Genomic DNA, 21,210 nt, shown 5'->3' with positions numbered 1-21,210 from the left:
TTCTCGGCAACGGTTATGCCCTTCCTTCTCTATGCTTGTAAAAGTGGAGCCCTCTAAAGGAATATCTGCGCCGGTTAGCCTGCCTACAATCCATCTTGGGTTTAACCAGACTGGATTGTGTGAGGAGCTTCCAGATCCTTGAAATATCTGGACAGTTTCATCAGTGAGCTCCTCCGGCAAGCGAGGCTGATTTGGCTGGACCATTTAGCCCCATGCCCAGCCACCGCATGCCCAAGCAGCTTCTGTTTGGCCGGATCGAGGGGGTTAAACGGGCGCGGCATGGGCGAGAGAAGGTATGGGCTGATGCGGTACAGGGGATGTGGAGCTGAGTGGACTTGCCGATGACCGGTTCCACCGATGTCAAGATCGGCCTCTGTGAATGAGGTTCATGAAGGACGCTTCTGGAAAGTGGGAGGCAGTCGCCCTTCAAGAACAGCAGAGGGCACAGGAGCAATGCTCACAACAACGAGCGGAGCGCCGGGCGGATAAAACGCAGAAAGTTGGCACAGTGGGGAGCACCGGTGGTGAATCTGTCAGTCGTCTCGGTCAGTCAACCCTGGGCACCTGGGTCTGTTCCGTGACCTCCATGTGCGTGTGTATAGTGTGTGTATACTGTGTGTACACCGTGTGTGCATGTACACCGTGTGTGTGTACTATGTGTGTACACCGTGTGTATATGTACACCGTGTGTGTACATTGTGTGTGTGTACACCGTGTGTGTGTACATTGTGCGTGTGTGTACACCGTGCGTGTGTACATTGTGCGTGTGTGTGTACACCGTGTGTCTGTGTGTACACCGTGTGTGTGTACACCGTGTGTGTGTGTGCATTGTGTGTGTTTGTGTACATTGTGTGCGTGTGTGTACATTGTGCGTGTGTGTGTGTACATTGTGTGTGTGTACATTGTGTGTGTGTGTACACCGTGTGTCTGTGTACACCGTGTGTGTGTACACCGTGTGTGTGTGTACATTGTGTGTGTGTGTACATTTTGTGTGTGTGTACACTGTGTGTGTGTACACCGTGTGTGTGTGTACACCGTGTGTGTGTGTACAGTGTGTGTGTACATTGTGTGTGTGTGTACCCCGTGTGTGTGTACACCGTGTGTGTGTACACCGTGTGTGTGTGTACACCGTGTGTGTGTACATTGTGTGTGTTTGTGTACATTGTGTGCGTGTGTGTACATTGTGCGTGTGTGTGTGTACATTGTGTGTGTGTGTACATTGTGTGTGTGTGTGTACACCGTGTGTCTTTGTACACCGTGTGTGTGTACATTGTGTGTGTGTGTACATTGTGTGTGTGTACACCGTGTGTGTGTACATTGTGTGTGTACACCGTGTGTGTGTGTACACCGTGTGTGTACACCGTGTGTGTGTGTACATTGTGTGTGTGTGTACACCGTGTGTGTGTACATTGTGTGTGTGTGTACACCGTGTGTGTGTGTACACCGTGTGTGTGTGTGTACATTGTGTGTGTGTATACACCGTGTGTGTGTGTACATTGTGTGTGTGTGTGTACACCGTGTGTCTGTGTACACCGTGTGTGTGTACACCGTGTGTGTGTGTACATTGTGTGTGTGTGTACATTGTGTGTGTGTACACCGTGTGTGTGTGTACACCGTGTGTGTGTGTACACTGTGTGTGTGTACACCGTGTGTGTGTGTACACCGTGTGTGTGTGTACAGTGTGTGTGTACATTGTGTGTGTGTGTACCCCGTGTGTGTGTACACCGTGTGTGTGTACACCGTGTGTGTGTGTACACCGTGTGTGTGTGTACATTGTGTGTGTTTGTGTACATTGTGTGCGTGTGTGTACATTGTGCGTGTGTGTGTGTACATTGTGTGTGTGTGTACATTGTGTGTGTGTGTGTACACCGTGTGTCTTTGTACACCGTGTGTGTGTACATTGTGTGTGTGTACATTGTGTGTGTGTGTGTACACCGTGTGTCTTTGTACACCGTGTGTGTGTACATTGTGTGTGTGTGTACATTGTGTGTGTGTACACCGTGTGTGTGTACATTGTGTGTGTACACCGTGTGTGTGTGTACACCGTGTGTGTACACCGTGTGTGTGTGTACATTGTGTGTGTGTGTACACCGTGTGTGTGTACATTGTGTGTGTGTGTACACCGTGTGTGTGTGTACACCGTGTGTGTGTACACCGTGTGTGTGTGTACATTGTGTGTGTGTACATTGTGTGTGTGTACACCGTGTGTGTGTGTACACCGTGTGTGTGTGTACACTGTGTGTGTGTACACCGTGTGTGTGGGTACACCGTGTGTGTGTGTGTACATTGTGTGTGTGTGTACATTGTGTGTGTGTGTGTACCCCGTGTGTGTGTACACCGTGTGTGTGTACCGTGTGTGTGTACACCGTGTGTGTACATTGTGTGTTTGTGTACATTGTGTGCGTGTGTGTACATTGTGCGTGTGTGTGTGTACATTGTGTGTTTGTGTACACCGTGTGTGTGTGTGCATTGTGTGTTTGTGTACATTGTGTGCGTGTGTGTACATTGTGCGTGTGTGTGTGTACATTGTGCGTGTGTGTACACCGTGCGTGTGTACATTGTGCGTGTGTGTGTACACCGTGTGTCTGTGTGTACACCGTGTGTGTGTACACCGTGTGTGTGTGCATTGTGTGTGTTTGTGTACATTGTGTGCGTGTGTGTACATTGTGCGTGTGTGTGTGTACATTGTGTGTGTGTGTACATTGTGTGTGTGTGTACACCGTGTGTCTGTGTACACCGTGTGTGTGTACACCGTGTGTGTGTGTACATTGTGTGTGTGTGTACATTGTGTGTGTGTACACTGTGTGTGTGTACACCGTGTGTGTGTGTACACCGTGTGTGTGTGTACAGTGTGTGTGTACATTGTGTGTGTGTGTACCCCGTGTGTGTGTACACCGTGTGTGTGTACACCGTGTGTGTGTGTACACCGTGTGTGTGTGTACATTGTGTGTGTTTGTGTACATTGTGTGCGTGTGTGTACATTGTGCGTGTGTGTGTGTACATTGTGTGTGTGTGTACATTGTGTGTGTGTGTGTACACCGTGTGTCTTTGTACACCGTGTGTGTGTACATTGTGTGTGTGTACATTGTGTGTGTGTGTACACCGTGTGTCTGTGTGTACACCGTGTGTCTGTGTGTACACCGTGTGTGTGTACACCGTGTGTGTATGTACATTGTGTGTGTGTGTATTCACTGATTGTGGATGCAGCGCGCGTCGCTGCGCATTGTGCTCAGCCCTCCCTCTCCCACAGCTTGCTCCAACTAATTTCTCTCCCACCCATCTCTTCCATCCCATCTCCCCAACACATCTCCCCAACTCATGTCTCTCCCACCCATCTCTCTCCCACCCATCTCTCCAACTCATCTCTCTCCCACCCATCTCTCCCCCACCATCTCTCTCTCCCACCCATCTCTCCCACCCATCTCCCCAACTCATCTCTCTCCCACCCATCTCTCCAACTCATCTCTCTCCCACCCATCTCTCCAACTCATCTCTCTTCCACCCATCTCTTCCACCCATCTCCCCAACACATCTCCCCAACTCATCTCTTTCCTACCCATCTCTCTCCCACCCATCTCCCCAACTCATCTCTCTCCCACCCATCTCTCTCCCACCCATCTCTCTCCCACCCATCTCTCCAACTCATCTCTCTCCCACCCATCTCTCTTCCACCCATCTCTCTCCCACCCATCTCTCTCCCACCCATCTCTCCAACTCATCTCTCTCCCACCCATCTCTCCCACCCATCTCCCCAACTCATCTCTCTCCCACCCATCTCTCCAACTCATCTCTCTCCCACTCATCTCCCCAACTCATCTCTCTCCCACCCATCTCTCTATCCCACCCATCTTCCCAACTCATCTCTCTCCCACCCATCTCCCAACTCATCTCTCTCCCACCCATCTCCCCAACTCATCTCTCTCCCACCCATCTCCCCATCTCATCTCTCTCCCACCCATCTCCCCAACTCATCTCTCTCCCACCATTTCCCCAACACATCTCCCCAACTCATCTCTCTCCCACCATTTCCCCAACACATCTCCCCAACTCATCTCTCTCCCACCCATCTCTGTAACACATCTATCTCCAACGCACATATCTCGAACACATCTCTCTCATACATCTCCCTACAAACATCCCCACACATCTTCCATTGCACGCGTCTACCACTGCATACATCTCTAACTAATTTCCCTCCATACAGTACACTCTATCCCACATCTTGAATCGACACACCTCCCTCAACACACCTTCCCGCTACATCTCCCTCCCTGTAATATTTTCCCCCCTCCAAATATTTTTCACATTCATCTTTTGTTCTCAGTGTGGATTTGGCCTCCGCCGCGCGTCGCATACAGATCAGCTGGGGTGTAGAAATCCGCGGAAGCACAGATCATATGGGATTTAGAAATGCGAGGGAATGCATACAGATCAGCTGGGATTTAGAAATCTGAAGGAGCGTCTCCAGACCAGCTGGGATTTAAAAATCCGCGGAAGCGCATACAGATCAGCTGGGATTTTGAAATCTGAAGGAGCGTATACAGATCAGCTGGGATTTAGAAATCCGCGAAAGCGCATACAGATCAGCTGGGATTTAGAAATCTGAAGGAGCGTATACAGATCAGCTGGGATTTAGAAATCCGCGAAAGCGCATACAGATCAGCTGGGATTTAGAAATCTGAAGGAGCGTATGCAGATCAGCTGAGATTTAGAAATCCGCGAAAGCGCATACAGATCAGCTGGGATTTAGAAATCTGAAAGAGCGTATACAGATCAGCTGGGATTTAGAAATCCGCGAAAGCGCATACAGATCAGCTGGGATTTAGAAATCTGAAGGAGCGTATACAGATCAGCTGAGATTTAGAAATTCGCGAAAGCGCATACAGATCAGCTGCGATTTAGAAATCTGAAGGAGCGTATACAGATCAGCTGGGATTTAGAAATCCGCAAAAGCGCATACAGATCAACTGGGATTTAGAAATTACGCGGAAGCGCATACAGATCAGCTGAGAATTAGACATCTTCGGAACGCTAAAACTCCACCAACAAGATTGCGAAATAGACTGGAGGAGCGGAGGGATACACATTTGTAGACAGGAGCTGGCTGTCCAATCAGTCACGAGCACTCGCTCTCCCTCTACCTCGAACCCCCCTATCCAACCATTAAACACATCATGATTAGATGCTACTGCATTAGCAAAGGTGCACAAATGACGCAACACACTCCGTGTCAATAACATCACCCCGTGTGTGCGCGTGGCCTTACAAGGACATTTATGGTCGAGCATGGCACATTGTACAGCCCTGTGTGTGACTACTGCTGCTGCTGTTGTATAATGACGACCCTGCTGATGTCCATGATGACGATGTGTACAGGATTCTCGCCCCCTCCTCCTCGTCGCCACCACCACCATGGTGCAGCTCGGGAAACCGCGAGTCAAGGAGTCCAAGGAGCTCAAGGGGAGCCAGGAGGGGGGTGCCCCCCCTCTCCAGGGTGGGGGGCCCCCGCCCGGCCTTACAGTCCTCGACGTGGAGCAGCTCGAGTACTCCGTGTGCGAGGAGGTAACGAGGTGGGGTGGGGGTGTTGATGGGGGGTGGTAGAGAAGGAGGTGGGGGAGGTAGACGAAGTAGAGTAGGTGGAGGTAGATGGAGGACGTGGGAGTGGACGTGAAGTAATCGACCATGAGAGCAGGGAGTGACTTTGACCTCTCCCCGTCTGTAGAGCCCCGTGAAGACGCGCACGGCGTTTGACCCGGCGCGCGATGGCCGCCTGCACCGCGTCACGGAGCTCACCATCGACATCGGAGAGGCGGCCTCCGACAGATTCAAGGTGTCGCCCTTTAAACGCCCAGTGGGGATACGTGTGCAGGGGACGAGACGAGCGTTGGAGTGGCACCTCGAGATCAGCGACCAAGGGTGCCCTGCCAGGCGGTGGCGAGGGGGGCTCGTACGGGACTGGGCAACAGCGCGAAGCCACATCTGGCAGGAGGAGTTTTCAGTTTTATTTATTTTGATATAGCCCTGTGAGCCATTCGGCTCTTGAATCGGGTGGAACCACAACAAACAAAAACACGATCAAGAAAACATGGCGACTCGTGCGCGTTTTGAGTGGAGAGCAGTAATGCAGCAGTTAGTGCACTGAGCTACCAACCTGGCGACCCGAGTGATTCCCACTTACAAACAATATAATTTGCGAATATTTGAGCCAGTTGTATGTATGATGAACTTCTTTCGCACCGTACGTAGCCAACCGTGGTAATCGGAGGTGCGGGGGGTTCTGGATCTCCCTTCGGTAGACTCTGCCCCAAATGATTACTGCACCAGGTGCCCTGTGTAAATATCAGCACCGGGCAGACAAAGGCGACCGGGCGTGTTGGCCACCCACTCCCTCGTGTGCCGTGCTCGCTAACAGTCCTTGCCCCATAGTCTGTAAGGCCAAGCGGGGGACCTTTATCTCTGTGCGTGCGCAGGCCACGGTGCTGATCTTCTTCGCGCTCGCGTTTCTCTCCTGCGTCGTGTTCCTCGTCGTCTACAAGGTCTACCGCTACGACCAGGCCTGCCCCGAGGGCTTCATCGTCAAGGTATAAAACCCAGGTGGACGAGGAAGAAGAGGTTCGTAATGGCCCGGTCGAGCCGCTGAGCGCAGCACCTGGTTTACTCTTCTGTCGTAAGCCCTGGTTTAACTCTGTTCTGCGTGGGGTTCCTCCACGTTCTCTGGGGCCTGAGTCTAGGAAATCTGCGCGAATTCTACCAGGAAACGATTTGCGTAACGCTTAAAAAACGAGCCGTATAGTAGTTGCTATAGATGGCGTCATCACTCCCACTCCGCCAGCCAATCGGCTGCTAGGGAGATTCTGGTGCCAATTTCCTTGAACGCTGCCTCTGCAGCAGCAGCTGCACTCTTAAGGGAGAGCAGCGAACTCCGCGTACGATGAGGTGGACTCCCTCGTTTACGATTCAAGGTGGCGTCCACCTCGGTGACGCTATCCCAGCGTTTAGCAGCAGCAGCGGGAGCCATGCGATTGCACGCACGGCACAGATGAACATGGCAATGCTGTTAATGTTATAATAGTTAAACAAGCAAAATATTACGTAACAAAACATGCGCAAAAATAGAACCGCTCAAACTAGACACAACACGACAACAAAGACAAATACACACACAGCTGTTCAAACGCAACAAACGCGGAGTTCAGAGAGTGAGACCGAGCGGAAATTTGAGCAATCCCGGTGCGCGAATCTCAGGAATTGAAAATGTTAGAAATCGAGGCTTACATCAATGCATGATTTTGCTAAAGCCGTTAGGTACCCTGGGCCCAAGTCCCCGGCTTCCCCTAACTCGACTTAGCCTCGAATGAGTACCTGGGGAGGCAAAGGCGGCCGAGCGTGGTCCTGGCCACCCACCCCCGCATGTGCCGTGCCGGCTTTTGCAGCTGCTTCCTAGCAGCACTTGCCCCAACAGTCTATTGAAGGCTACGCGGGGGCACTTTGTGTGCACTTTGTGTGCACGGTACGTGTCGTGACGTGTCGCTATGCGCGTGTCACCCCGGACACCATGACGCACTTGGGAGTTCCATCTTGAGGGATCCTCCAGGTGAAAGATTTTAATTTATAGACTGTCGAGTATAAAAACAAATATTTGGTGGCTGGCTGGAGGGAGGGAAGGACAGACGGTCACGTCCAAAGGATGTTGGGACTGCTTTTTGATACCCTGAAAATAACATTTTACATTTTGGTGCTCACCTCACGTTTACAGCCCTACAGAGTCTTAGTGGAAATTACAAATTTCCCTCCACATCCCCATAGCGGGTGCGACCACCGGTGAGATCCTGGCAGGAAGGAAACGTATCAGTATTGAAACGCGTTATAGTTGAATGCTAAATTTTTTCAACCAATCCAAGTAGGCAGCAGTAGACTCTGCGTGGATCCTAGCGACACCGCCAGGATGCTTCGTGGACGATGGTCTCGTGGAAGCGGCAGGACGATGCTTTCTTCTGGTGCTCCCGGGTTGTCGCTGATCCTGGTCCTGAAAGCGTCTCTCTCACAATGTTTATAATGGCCGGGTCAAGGCGCTACGAGATTTAGGAGAAGACTCACGCTCAGTAAAAACACCGTCCCATAAATCCTGCACCCCTCCTCCCATTCCCTCCAATGCCATTTCAGCTAATGTGCGCATTCATGTGGCACTCAGGGCAGAGTGATAGCACAGCGTGCATGTGTGTGTGGGAAAGGCGACCTAGTGGTTAGCCCATCGCGCTACGAACCCAGCGACCCTGTTCCTGACAACGGCCAACATCAGCGACGAATATCTGAACCGGTCCTGGGCCTCCCCTCAGTCGAAATGAGTATCTGGTGCAGTGTGCGGTGGGGTAAAGTGTGGGTACACCCAACCCCTCGTGTGCCATGCCAGACGTAATAGGTGTTCGCCAATAGAACTTGCCCCCAACAGCTTGTGTAGGCGACACGGGATCTTTGTGTGCGTCTGAGCGATCTGTGTCGGCACACGCACAGCGCTGATGTCCGCAGAGGCTGCGGTGTTGATTGGCGCAGGGGGGGGGGGGGGGGCGAGGGGATTCTCCCGCGACTCACGTGAAGAGCAGCGAGGCATCGGTGCTCACCTCGCGTTTAAAGCCGTGCAGAGTCAGTGGTGTAAATTCCACATTCCCATGGCCGGGGCACATTTATCCATGTGACAACTGCATTAACCATACATTACTTAACGCCGTCTGCTTCACTCTCGGTGGATGTTAATGATCCCGTGGTGTCATTTGAAACAAGTTGGCAATTCATATTCTTAGCTCTTTCGGTAAAGTCACGTTGAAGGGAAACAATAAAATATATATAAAACAATAAAAAAAATTCTCACGACGTTTCGACCATAACACAAACGGTCGTCATCAGGTGTGTGCCGGCCTCATGGGCCCAAATTTGCGGAATTACGCTGCAAGTTCCTCAATAGGGATGACACCTTGTACCACGCAGGGACAGCTGTCACTGGGGGTGCTCTTCCAAGGTGTTGGAGATGCTAGATAAGTTGCCTGTCGAGTCTCCCCTCTCTCCCTGTGTGTGCCGCGTGGGCAGCACAACCGCTGCGTGCCGGGTGGCGCCGTCCACTCTGGGGGGTCGGGGAGCCTCGACGCTCGCTTCTACTCCCTCGTGGCTCACTCGGCGCATTCCCGCTCCACGCTGCCACGCTCCGTCTCTCCTTGGATCGAGTCGCTCTTCACGCACAACAGGCAACACAACGGCGCCGGCTAGGAGGGCCCCGCGGGTGGTGGTGATGGTGTCACGGTGGAGCCAGATTCATCCCCCGCATCATCCTAATCATCCTCATCATCCACCTCATCATCACCCCACTCATGCCTGGCTACACTCACTCGATCACCTACTCACCGACTCACTCATCTCCATATCACTCTTTTATCGCTACTACCATGTTTACTGTTCCAGGTAACTTTGCTCACTGATTCACTAGAGCCATTCACCAGAAGTGAGTTATCTCCTTATTCACTCACCCACTCACTCAGCAAACTGCAGGTCACCTCACTTCTCATTCTGCAACTCCCTCGCACTGCTCCACTTTTGAATTCCCTCTCCAGTCGTCATCATTGTATTTCTTGCTTCGGCTCCTATCACCATAATAACCGTGCTCAATTCAAGAAACGCGTTCATTATTCTATATTAACCACTTCAATAGTGCTGTTTGTTGCTGGCCGCTTGGCGGGCTGGCCATTTGGGCCCTGTGCTCAGCCACTGTTTAAACAAAGATAAATAAAAACACGAGACTTTAATCCAAGTGGCGTTTGAGGGGGGGGCTGAAATGATGGTAGTTATTAACTTATTTCGTATTTGGGGCTCAACTCTGCTCCTCGTGTTGCGATCTCCGATCCTAGTGGAGATCCCCTATGGCACGCAAACGCGTGTACATGATGTGTGTGTAGCGTCACCCAAACTCTGTGTAAGTGTCGTTCGGCTCAACCGGGGTTGTTAAATCGGCTATGTTTTTGTAACCGGTAACCGCGTGCAAAAATGGTGAGAAACCGGTTCGTACCGGTTTGTGAGCGGCATATACAGGAACGATCAGAACAGCAACACGAACCACGTCCCGTGGGGCTCCGTAGCTGAGACACGAAGGCCGCTGCCACCAACGCGGCGTAGCGCTTCGCAGCAACGCAACTCGCGACCCACAGGGGCGCGGGGTCGGTTCCATCTCCCGGCGCGGCAGCTGAAACAGTGGAGCAAGTTTGTCATAAAGATGCACCTTGTGACTGAGAGACGAAGGTAAATGTCCCACGCCGTGCCGTGTGCATGTTTGGTCGTGCCACCCCCAGGCACGCGTCGCCGTCACGGCTACTGCAAGGATCCCACCGTGTCCGTCCAGTGCTCGCCGAGCCGCATTCATCTGTGCCGATGGGCGCGTTCATGACGAACATTCCCACTGGAGCCGGCTTTCGGCTCGTGACTCTCTAAACTGGTTACCGTTTCTGACAGCGGTTACCGGTTTAGCGGTGAATGTTTACCAACCTCGGCGGTTTCGACTCGGTGGGCTTTGCCGTGCCAAATTTTGATACAAAACTCCCTGCCCCCCTCCCTCCCCGGGCAGCAGCAGCGCCCCCCCCCCCCCCCCGTGGTTGTCGTAGTTCGTCGCGTCTTTGTGCTGCCCTCATCGCTTGCGCCGTCGTGAAGGTCGCTGTGTAGGTCACGAGCTTACGGGGCAGGCAGCACGCCTCCTGCACACCTCTGCCCCTCCGCATGAACCCACGTAGTCTTTATTTACACACGCCATCGTCCGCACGACCTTCCTTCTGGGTGTGCGCCCTCATCTTTTGTGTCAGACGAAGAAGAGCCGACACGGCGAGTCCTCGCTGATGCACATGGGGCAGTTCATATGCATTGACTCAAGCAAGCCTGCCTCTGCTGATGGGACACCGAATGTAGAAACCGGTCGAGTTTTGCTTGAGTTGGACTGATGCTGTTGATGTGATCATCCAGAAGGGAGGCGATTACACGATCGTGTGGCTGATGGGATGCGTTTAGAAATATACTTGTGCTTTGTATCTCTGTGGAGGGACGGATATGTGGAGCATGAGGCGTGTTGTCTGCTTGCTTGCTGTGTACTCGCGTTGTGTGTAGTTCGCGACTTAAGTAAAGATCGCACATTCACTCTTATCTTTACAATACATTATCGTTGATTGATCACACGCGCTCGACTCTTGAGTATTTTATAACGACTGCTGGCTCTGCCGGTTCGATTCACGGCTCATTGGAAAATTTGTGCGGGAAGTCAACAGTGGATGGCCTCTGGAGAGACTCGCCCATGCACACCTCAGAAACGTGGAATTTCTACCACTCACTCTGCAGGGCTGTAAACACAAGATGAGCACCAATGTTCATGTGAGCAGAGAAGCAGTTTGACTTATTTTATCTTGATATTTTTCACAAAGCTGCTAGGCCGGCTTAGACATTATTATCGGCGTAAAGCACTACCACTAGAGTACAACGTAGTATATCCATAACAACCCTATATGATTGTGCCCTGTATTTCGAGAGGAAAAGGAGCGGTGGGATTCGCTCATGAGCAAGTGGAGAGGTGCAGGCCGTGTCCAGCAGGGTCCCAGGACGGGACCCTGAGAGCGAGGTCTCCCGACACGAGTCGTGGTTTGTGTGACTCCAGCGATGCCATCACTGTCCCCTTTGTGTACCATTGGTCACGTGAAGATGGAAGTGGAAGAAATCTTCAGAGGCGCGGGGCCAAACAAACCCAGCTCCATCAAATATATAACAGAAAGGTCCCCGCGTGGCCAACGCAGTGTGTTGGGGAAAGTGTTTTCAACGCGAGATGGTGGTGTGGTCTAAACAACACCCGGCTGCCTTTGTCTCCCCAATGTTATTTACATGCCGCACAAGATACTCGTTTTAGGACTGAGTCCATTGAGTAGAGGCCGAGGGCCAGTTCAGATATCGTTACTGATGTTGGCCATGGGCGAGAATCGAACTCGAGTCGCCAGGTTCGTAGCACAGCACGTTAACCACCGCTCCCCATACGTACTTAAAAGAGACATACACATTCACACTAACACACACATTTACACACATTCACACACTAACACACACTAACACACACATTCACGCACATTTACACACATTCACACTAACATACACTAACACACATTCAAACTAACAACACAAAGACAGATATCCCCCGTATAGCCTGAAGATACATTTGGGGAAATTGCTGTTCGCGAGTACCTAGAAGGCAGGTGGCCAACACCACCTTCGGCCGCCTTTGTCTCCTCAGTGGTGATGTTTACGCCTCGCACCAGGTACTTTTTTGAGACTGAGTCAACTTAGGGAGGCCTGGTTCAAATAATCATCACTGGTGTTAACCGTGAGCGGGAATCGAACTCAGGACGCCGGGTTTGTAGCTCAGCTCGCTAACCCCATACTACCCCTCCCCCATTCACACTAACACACATCCACACTAACACACATTTCCACACTAACACACATCCACACTAACACATTTCTACACTAACACACGTGCACACTAACTCACATTCACACGAACACATCCACACTAACACACATCCACACTAACACACATGCACACATCCACACTAACACACATTCACACTAACACATCCACACTAACACACTAACACACATCCACACTAACACACATTCACACTAACACACTAACACACATCCACACTAACACACATTCACACTAACACATCCACACTAACACACATCCACACTGACACACTAACACACACCCACACTAACACACCCACACTAACACACATCCACACTAATACACATTCACACTAACACACATCCACACTAACACACTAACACACATCCACACTAACACACATCCACACTAACACACATTCACACTAACACACTTCTACACTAACACACTAACACACATCCACACTAACACATTCACACTAACACACTTCTACACTAACACACTAACACACATTCACACTAACACATCCACACTAATACACATTCACACTAACACACATTCACACTAACACATACACACTAACACACTAACACACATCCACACTAACACACATCCACACTAACACACATCCACACTAACACACTAACACACATCAACACTAACACACATCCACACTAACACACTAACACACATCCACACTAACACACATCCACACTAACACACATCCACACTAACACACATCCACACTAACACACATCCACACTAACACACTAACACACATCCACACTAACACACATCCACACTAACACACTAACACACATCCACACTAACACACTAACACACATCCACACTAACACACATCCACACTAACACACTAACACACATCCACACTAACACACATCCACACTAACACACTAACACACATCCACACTAACACACATCCACACTAACACACATTCACACATGCACACTAACACACATGCACACTAACACACATGCACACTAACACACATCCACACTAACACACATCCACACTAACACACATCCACACTAACACACATCCACACTAACACACATTCACACATCCACACTAACACACATCCACACTAACACACTAACACACATCCACACTAACACACATCCACACTAACACACTAACACACATCCACACTAACACACATCCACACTAACACACTAACACACACCCACACTAACACACATCCACACTAACACACATCCACACTGACACACTAACACACATCCACACTAACACACATCCACACTAACACACATCCACACTAACACACATCCACACTAACACACTAACACATATCCACACTAACACACATCCACACTAACACACTAACACACTAACACACATCCACACTAACACACATCCACACTAACACACTAACACACATCCACACTAACACACATCCACACTAACACACATCCACACTAACACACATCCACACTAACACACATTCACACATGCACACTAACACACATGCACACTAACACACATGCACACTAACACACATCCACACTAACACACATCCACACTAACACACATCCACACTAACACACATCCACACTAACACACATTCACACATCCACACTAACACACATCCACACTAACACACTAACACACATCCACACTAACACACATCCACACTAACACACATCCACACTAACACACATCCACACTAACACACTAACACACATCCACACTAACACACATCCACACTAACACACATCCACACTGACACACTAACACACATCCACACTAACACACATCCACACTAACACACATCCACACTAACACACATCCACACTAACACACTAACACACATCCACACTAACACACATCCACACTAACACACATCCACACTAACACACTAACACACATCCACACTAACACACATCCACACTAACACACATCCACACTAACACACTAACACACATCCACACTAACACACTAACATACATCCACACTAACACACTAACACACATCCACACTAACACACTAACACAGATGCACACTAACACACATGCACACTAACACACATGCACACTAACACACATCCACACTAACACACATCCACACTAACACACTTCTACACTAACACACTTCTACACTAACACACTAACACACATCCACACTAACACACTAACACACATCCACACTAACACACATCCACACTAACACACATCCACACTAACACACATCCACACTAACACACACTAACACACTAACACACATCCACACTAACACACTAACACACATCCACACTAACACACATCCACACTAACACACATTCACACATCCACACTAACACACATGCACACTAACACACATGCACACTAACACACATGCACACTAACACACATCCACACTAACACACATCCACACTAACACACATCCACACTAACACACTAACACACATCTACACTAACACACTTCTACACTAACACACTTCTACACTAACACACTAACACACATCCACACTAACACACATCCACACTAACACACATCCACACTAACACACACATCCACTCTAACACACATCCACACTAACACACTAACACACATCCACACTAACACACTAACACACATCCACACTAACACACATCCACACTAACACACTAACACACATCCACACTAACACACTAACACACATCCACACTAACACACTAACACATATCCACACTAACACACATCCACACTAACACACATCCACACTAACACACATTCACACATCCACACTAACACACATGCACACTAACACACATGCACACTAACACACATCCACACTAACACACATCCACACTAACACACATCCACACTAACACACATCTACACTAACACACTTCTACACTAACACACTAACACACTTCTACACTAACACACATCCACACTAACACACTAACACACATTCACACTAACACTGCAAAGTCGCCATGACAAGTTGGGCCTCCACTCAATGTCGCCCCCTTCTGCCCCCACCGCCCTCCCACCTCCCGACCACTGCCTCCAATTCCCAAGATTCAGGCTCCACTCGCGACGCCCTTTCGCTCTCAGGAGCAATTAAACTCGAAAGGAGCCACGATTATGACCTCTAAATGCTTCAAATGAGGCAGGCAATTGGGCATGCGGCGCGACCCCAACTCGGGGTCACAGGAACTGACCCCGCCCCCCTCCGTGTGTAGCATACACACGCAGTGTACGCCTTTGTTCCACAACTAGCACTAGCCCTACCACTACCATGAACCATACCAATAGCCCTACCACTAGCCGTACCAGTCTCGCACTAACCTTAATCTGCTGTTACTCCAGAAAAGCGCGAGTGGCGAGTCACGGTTTGATTCCTGGATGTGGTGAACTCTGGGCTGTGATGACTCAGGAGACGAGCAGATCCCTTGCCCAGAAAGAACAGCTCAAGTCACTTTATAAAGACAAAGATCCCCCGTGTAGCCTCAACAAACTGTTGGGGCAAGTGCTGTTGTCAAGCACCTATGAATGCCGGCACAGAACATGACGGGGTGGGTGGCCAGCACCACGCGCGACCGCCTTTGTCTCCCGAGTTACGATGCTTATACATCGCAACAGTTACTAATTTGAAGCTGAGGACCGGTACAGATAATCGTCACCGGTACCAGTGTTGGTAACCGTAAGTGGGAATCGAAACCGGATCGCCGGATTCGTAGCACAGCGCGTTAACCACTGCGCCACCGCTCCCCGTGACACACTGACCCACACGCACCCACGAACTGACCCAGAAACAGCCTCACACTGACCCACACACTCGCGCGATGCAATGTCAATCTCTGTCTCCGCTGGTTCATAGGCGAGTGAGGGAGTGGCCGTGGGTTCACGAAGCACAGCGAGAAGAAGCCGAGTTCCCCACGTGGGGCGGTGTCGCCCCCACTTTAGTCTGCGTCTCTCCTCTCGTCACCTCGGCTCGCACCCCCAGGGCGACTCGCGCCGCGCCAGTGGTTCGTGAGGCTTTGAAGAGACGTGCCCTCCCACCATCCCTCCACTCTGTACTCCCTCCCTCACCTCTCCTCCACCCAACCCACCTCGCTCACCTCACTTTCACCCCCGAAATTGCGCTCCTTATCCCCCGGACCCCATCCCAGACTGTCTCGGCCGCTGTCTTCACGAGTGCCGTCTCGCTGCAGCAGGCGGCGCTGCAGTCCGCAAGGAGCGCTCCGCGAAGCCACGCGGCGTCGAACCTGAACCGTTGTCCCACACATGTCTCATCGGTACCACGTGGGGTGGCAAGTGGCTACAATTATTTATGAAATTATGATATCTCTAGATCACAAACGTTTGTGATAGCAGAATCACTGCTGTAGCTTTATCGCGCTCATATATACTTAGAGAAGCGTACCGTGGTGTCAAAGAGAAAATGGTCTTGAGAAAAATACCGTCCGTTACGATCTGCGGCGCCTCCGAAATGTGCAGTCCACAGCGAGTGTCTCTACAAGAGACGCTGGTACACACTAGGCGTTTTGCTCATGGTGGACACTGAACCGTGACACTTCTCTGAATAGCCGGCAGGTGAAATGTGAAGCTGAAATGAACGCCGCCAACTGACAATGTAATTGTCGCGAACCTCGCAGAGAGGCGACGACAGAGGCAGCAAGAGAGAAGAATTCCCTCTGAGCCCCTCCCTGGCTCCTCACTCGCGCTGCCCCCACGCTCTGATGCTGCCCTCTGGCGTCGTCTCGGCCACGGGGACGAGCGAACACCCCTACCAATTGCTGCCAGAGACAGCCACGAGTGTCACCGGGAACTCAAGGAGCAGAGAATTCGCCTCTTCCATTCGCATTGGCAGTATGGCACTCCTTTTTGACACATCTCATCAGCCGCACAGTCTACTGATAGTGCGTCTTACCAGCAGCAATGTTTGATACGACACAACGTTTGACCGGTTTCGACATTCATCGTCTCATCAGCAGGGCCAGGCTTTGCTTGAACCAATGCAGGTGAACCGCCCGATGTTCATTGGCAGGGACCCCCTCTGTGAGATTTGGGTCCTAGTTCGACACAGCGCTCGAGACAACTCGACACCACAGCTCGCCCAGTACTCAACTCACCACACATCTCACCCACACCAGCACTCTTGCAATCATAACCGTGCTCAACACAAGACACACTCTTAAACTCGTCTCTATTACAACCCTTCAATGGTGCTGTTCATTGCTGGCGGTTTGGTGGTTTGGGCCCTGGCTCTGTGCTCAGCAGCTGTGAGTAACGATCCCGATTCCGGTAACTGCGTTGTGTACAACACGGGGAGCGAGCGAGAGGAACATCTTCATGGCAGGGAGCGGTGCGAGGCTCGCGGGCATTCGGGCTGTAATTATGGATAATGACTCGGACCTGCGGTTAATTTGGAATTAATTGAAAAAGAAAAATATATATTTTAAAATAATAAATATTAGTGAACTATGCGCCCGAGCATGCGCGTGGAGGGAGGGGTGAGGTGGCTTGCGGCTTTGACACAGCCGTGAAATTAATCTGTCACTCGACATCACCTGTGGCAGGTGAGGGGGTGAGGGGAGGTGCTGGCTGCACTGTACAGTACCAATGATTCATACCACTGGTCAGCCGCTTCTATATCGCTCTTCTATCGCTACTGTCATCGTCACTGTTCCCGTGAGCTTCACTTATTGGATGCATCCAACTGTATTGAGGACTGTCTGCCAGACACTGTTTCGTCTCGTCCACCACACCGTGTTCAACGAACACAACAACATACTCATTCATCCATTCGCCAACTAATTGACTTACGCACTCATTCATCCACCCACTAATTTTTCCATTCAGTGACCAACTGACTCAACTCATTCACAAAACAACCCACTCATTCATTCACCCACTCACCACACCGCAGGTCACCTCACTTCTCTTTCTGCTTCTTTCCTCGCACTGCTCCACTCTGTATTTGCCTCCTCCCATCATCATCATCTCTTTCCCAGAACTCGTGCAAATGTAACCCTGCTCAGTTCAAGAAACGCATTGACACCTGTGTATTACAACTCTGATCGTGCTGTTGGTTGCTGGCCGCTTGGCGTTTTGGGCCTTTAGGCTTGTGCTCAGCAACCGGGTCGAACGCATCCCCACTCAACCCAATGGTCTCCCTTGACCGAGCTCTCGAAGCGACATCTCAATCACGTCCATCGTGAGGCCGGAGCCAGGCCCACGTGGCGTGTTCACGACGCGCAGCCCGGAGGCGACCGTCCCGGTCACACAACCGGCACGTAGAGGCGTCACGGGGTGAATGCGTGGGTGAGCGGATTGCGGGAGTGAGTAGTGAGTGTGACTTGCCTCGACAGCGTTTGTAGGTTACAAGGGGGATCTTTGTCTTTGTGGTATCTGAAGAAGTGCTGGGCCGTACCTAGGTCGACTTGGCCTCATGAGTACCTGGTGCGGTGTGTAAAATACAGCAATAGGGAAACAAAGACGGCCGGGCGTGGTCCGGCTCACACCAACCCACGTGTGCCATATCGGCCTTAATAGGTGCTCCCTAACAGCCCTTCCAGTCTGCACAACATTGTAATATTTACCTGTGCTTATATATGGGATGCGCATATATGTGTAATGACTGACTCAGAGACACTAAGAGTAGGAGGCACTGTTTATTAAACGGCCTTAACAGTTCACACTGGGTAGCTACGGCTGGCGACGCCGAGATGGTGAAGACTCCGGCAGCAGCACGACGGGACCCCCCCCCACTCCACACGACAGCCCCGAGGTCCCCTCCCGGGGCCCTTCCTATAGAGTCAGCGTGGCCTGGCTCCGCCCCGGCCACGCCCCCCTTCTGGAACCGACCCGCGGGTTCTCGATGTGCCCCTTCCGTGACCTTTCCCCTACATCCCTCTCTGGTCTATCACGTGACCTGCTGTCAGTCAGGGCTGCTGTAGCTGCAGATCCCCTTCCCTGCCAGCAGACAGCGCTATGCTGCTAAGTGACCGCTTCTATGTCACTACAGATGGATGCGTATATGCCATGGTGTATCCTATGCCTAGATGTTTATCTCCAGCGACGATGATGATGGGGGTGAACATCAGCACTGGAGAGACAAAGACGGTCGGTGCGGCCGATGCCCCTCGTTTGGCGTCGTTTAACGCGTCACCGAGAGCCTCGTGCTGAGCAGCGCCATCCCGCGCGGAGTGAACCCCATTCATCATCGACGTCGGTCGCTATTTCTGTCGAAGCGACAACGGCCACCAGTGTCCGTGTGGAGCCGCACTCCGAGCAGGCGGGCATGGCGCCTCCTCCTTCCGCTGTCTGCCCCTCCGCATGCAGAACAGAAATCGTTTTACTCATCCCATCAGCAGCCACAGGGCCTTGACGATCACGTCTGGCAGTTCATCAGCATTGGTTCAAGCTGAGGCACTGAATGTCAACACCGCTCCGGATGATTGATTTTAATAAATTAAGCACTCCCGGTAGGCCGTGTCACTGACGGGATGTGTACAAAAAAATTGAGTTTTTGCGGAGGGACAGATATGGGAAGAAGGCTGTGAATTGTCTTATGTTGTTATTGAGTAGAATTGATAGCGTTGGGATGGGAGGTGAGGGTAGGGGTCATGAGTGGGCGGGTGGGAGGTGAGGGCGGGGGTGAGGGTGGTGAGTGAGGGGGGAGAGCCGAGACCTTGGCCCCCTGTGAGCGAGGGTAGGGGCGACTGGCGCCGCTTCTCGCCCACCCACGTGGTGGAGATTGCGGGGAGAGGAGTGAGAGCGTGGGGAGAGGAGTGAGAGCGTGGGGAGAGGAGTGAGAGCGTGGGGAGCGTTCGGGGGTGAGGGGACACCTCGCCCATCCCCTCGGCCCAGCTCCCATTCATGATCCCGGAGCCGAGACGCAACGCGATACGGGAGGGGGACCCCCCCCCCCCCCCCAGCAGACACAGCCCCTCCCCTCCACCACCGCCTCCCCTCCCACCCCACACGTCAACAACATTTCGTTCTCTTTGCTGTTTCATGCTAAATATCGCAGTTTGGACACATTCTGTTTACCTGATAATGAAGTTCAATACGCAGCGCTGCAACTGCTGCTCACGTTACTGTTGGCGGAAGGAGCCTCCACAAGAGGGAGCTCCAGCGAGAGGATTTTGCCTACCCTGTCACTCTGGCCAGACGTGTTGAGAGATGTAGGTGTATCCACACTATACCCCACCAAACACGACCTGCCGATCAACTAACGTTGACGTGTTGGGAGATTTACATTGAGACGTCCTTTGCCAGTAACAAGATATAGTAATAGATTTTACCCTTTTAACTGGCACAAAAATTGACACCTTTATTTAAGGCATCATGTTTGCAATAACCACAACACAAGCAGTCAAAATGCAAACAAAAGAGACAACTCTGATAATAGGACAGTGCATATTATTATCAGAGTTGTCTCTTTTGTTTGCATTTTGACTGCTTGTGTTGTGGTTATTGCAAACATGATGCCTTGAATAAAGGTGTCAATTTTTGTGCTAGTTAAAAGGGTAAAACCTATTACTATGTGTTGGGAGATGTAGGTGTAGCCACACTATACCCCACCAAACGCGACCTGCCGAGCAACTAACGTTGACTGCGGCATCACAAACTCGCATCATCGGGAGACGGAGTCGACCTCTGAGTTGCAACTCTAACGAGCTCGCCAGCACACCACGGCAGTTCCCGCGGACTCACGTAGAGGCCCATCGACTCGCATAAAGACCCACAAGGAAAACCC

The 21,210-nt window shown here is 51.2% G+C and overlaps 1 protein-coding gene across 1 annotated transcript; it reads left to right on the top strand.

The window, feature by feature from the left end:
• The first annotated feature begins 392 nt into the window (after positions 1 to 392).
• NSG1 (neuronal vesicle trafficking associated 1) lies at positions 393 to 11,201 on the top strand. The gene is made up of 5 exons (XM_076066248.1): positions 393 to 545; positions 5,377 to 5,562; positions 5,723 to 5,830; positions 6,471 to 6,581; positions 9,082 to 11,201. Exons 2-5 carry the CDS (start codon positions 5,413 to 5,415, stop codon positions 9,256 to 9,258), a joined length of 546 nt encoding a protein of 181 aa, XP_075922363.1. The 5' UTR covers positions 393 to 545; positions 5,377 to 5,412; the 3' UTR covers positions 9,259 to 11,201.
• The last annotated feature ends 10,009 nt before the right edge of the window (positions 11,202 to 21,210 follow it).

This window comes from Petromyzon marinus, chromosome 11 (assembly GCF_048934315.1).
Source record: "Petromyzon marinus isolate PM22_M1 ecotype Great Lakes invasive population chromosome 11, UKy_Petmar_22M1.pri1.0, whole genome shotgun sequence".
Taxonomy (NCBI): Eukaryota; Metazoa; Chordata; class Hyperoartia; order Petromyzontiformes; family Petromyzontidae; genus Petromyzon; species Petromyzon marinus.
Note: the sequence above shows the minus strand (reverse complement) of the source record. Positions and strands in the feature narration are given on the sequence as shown.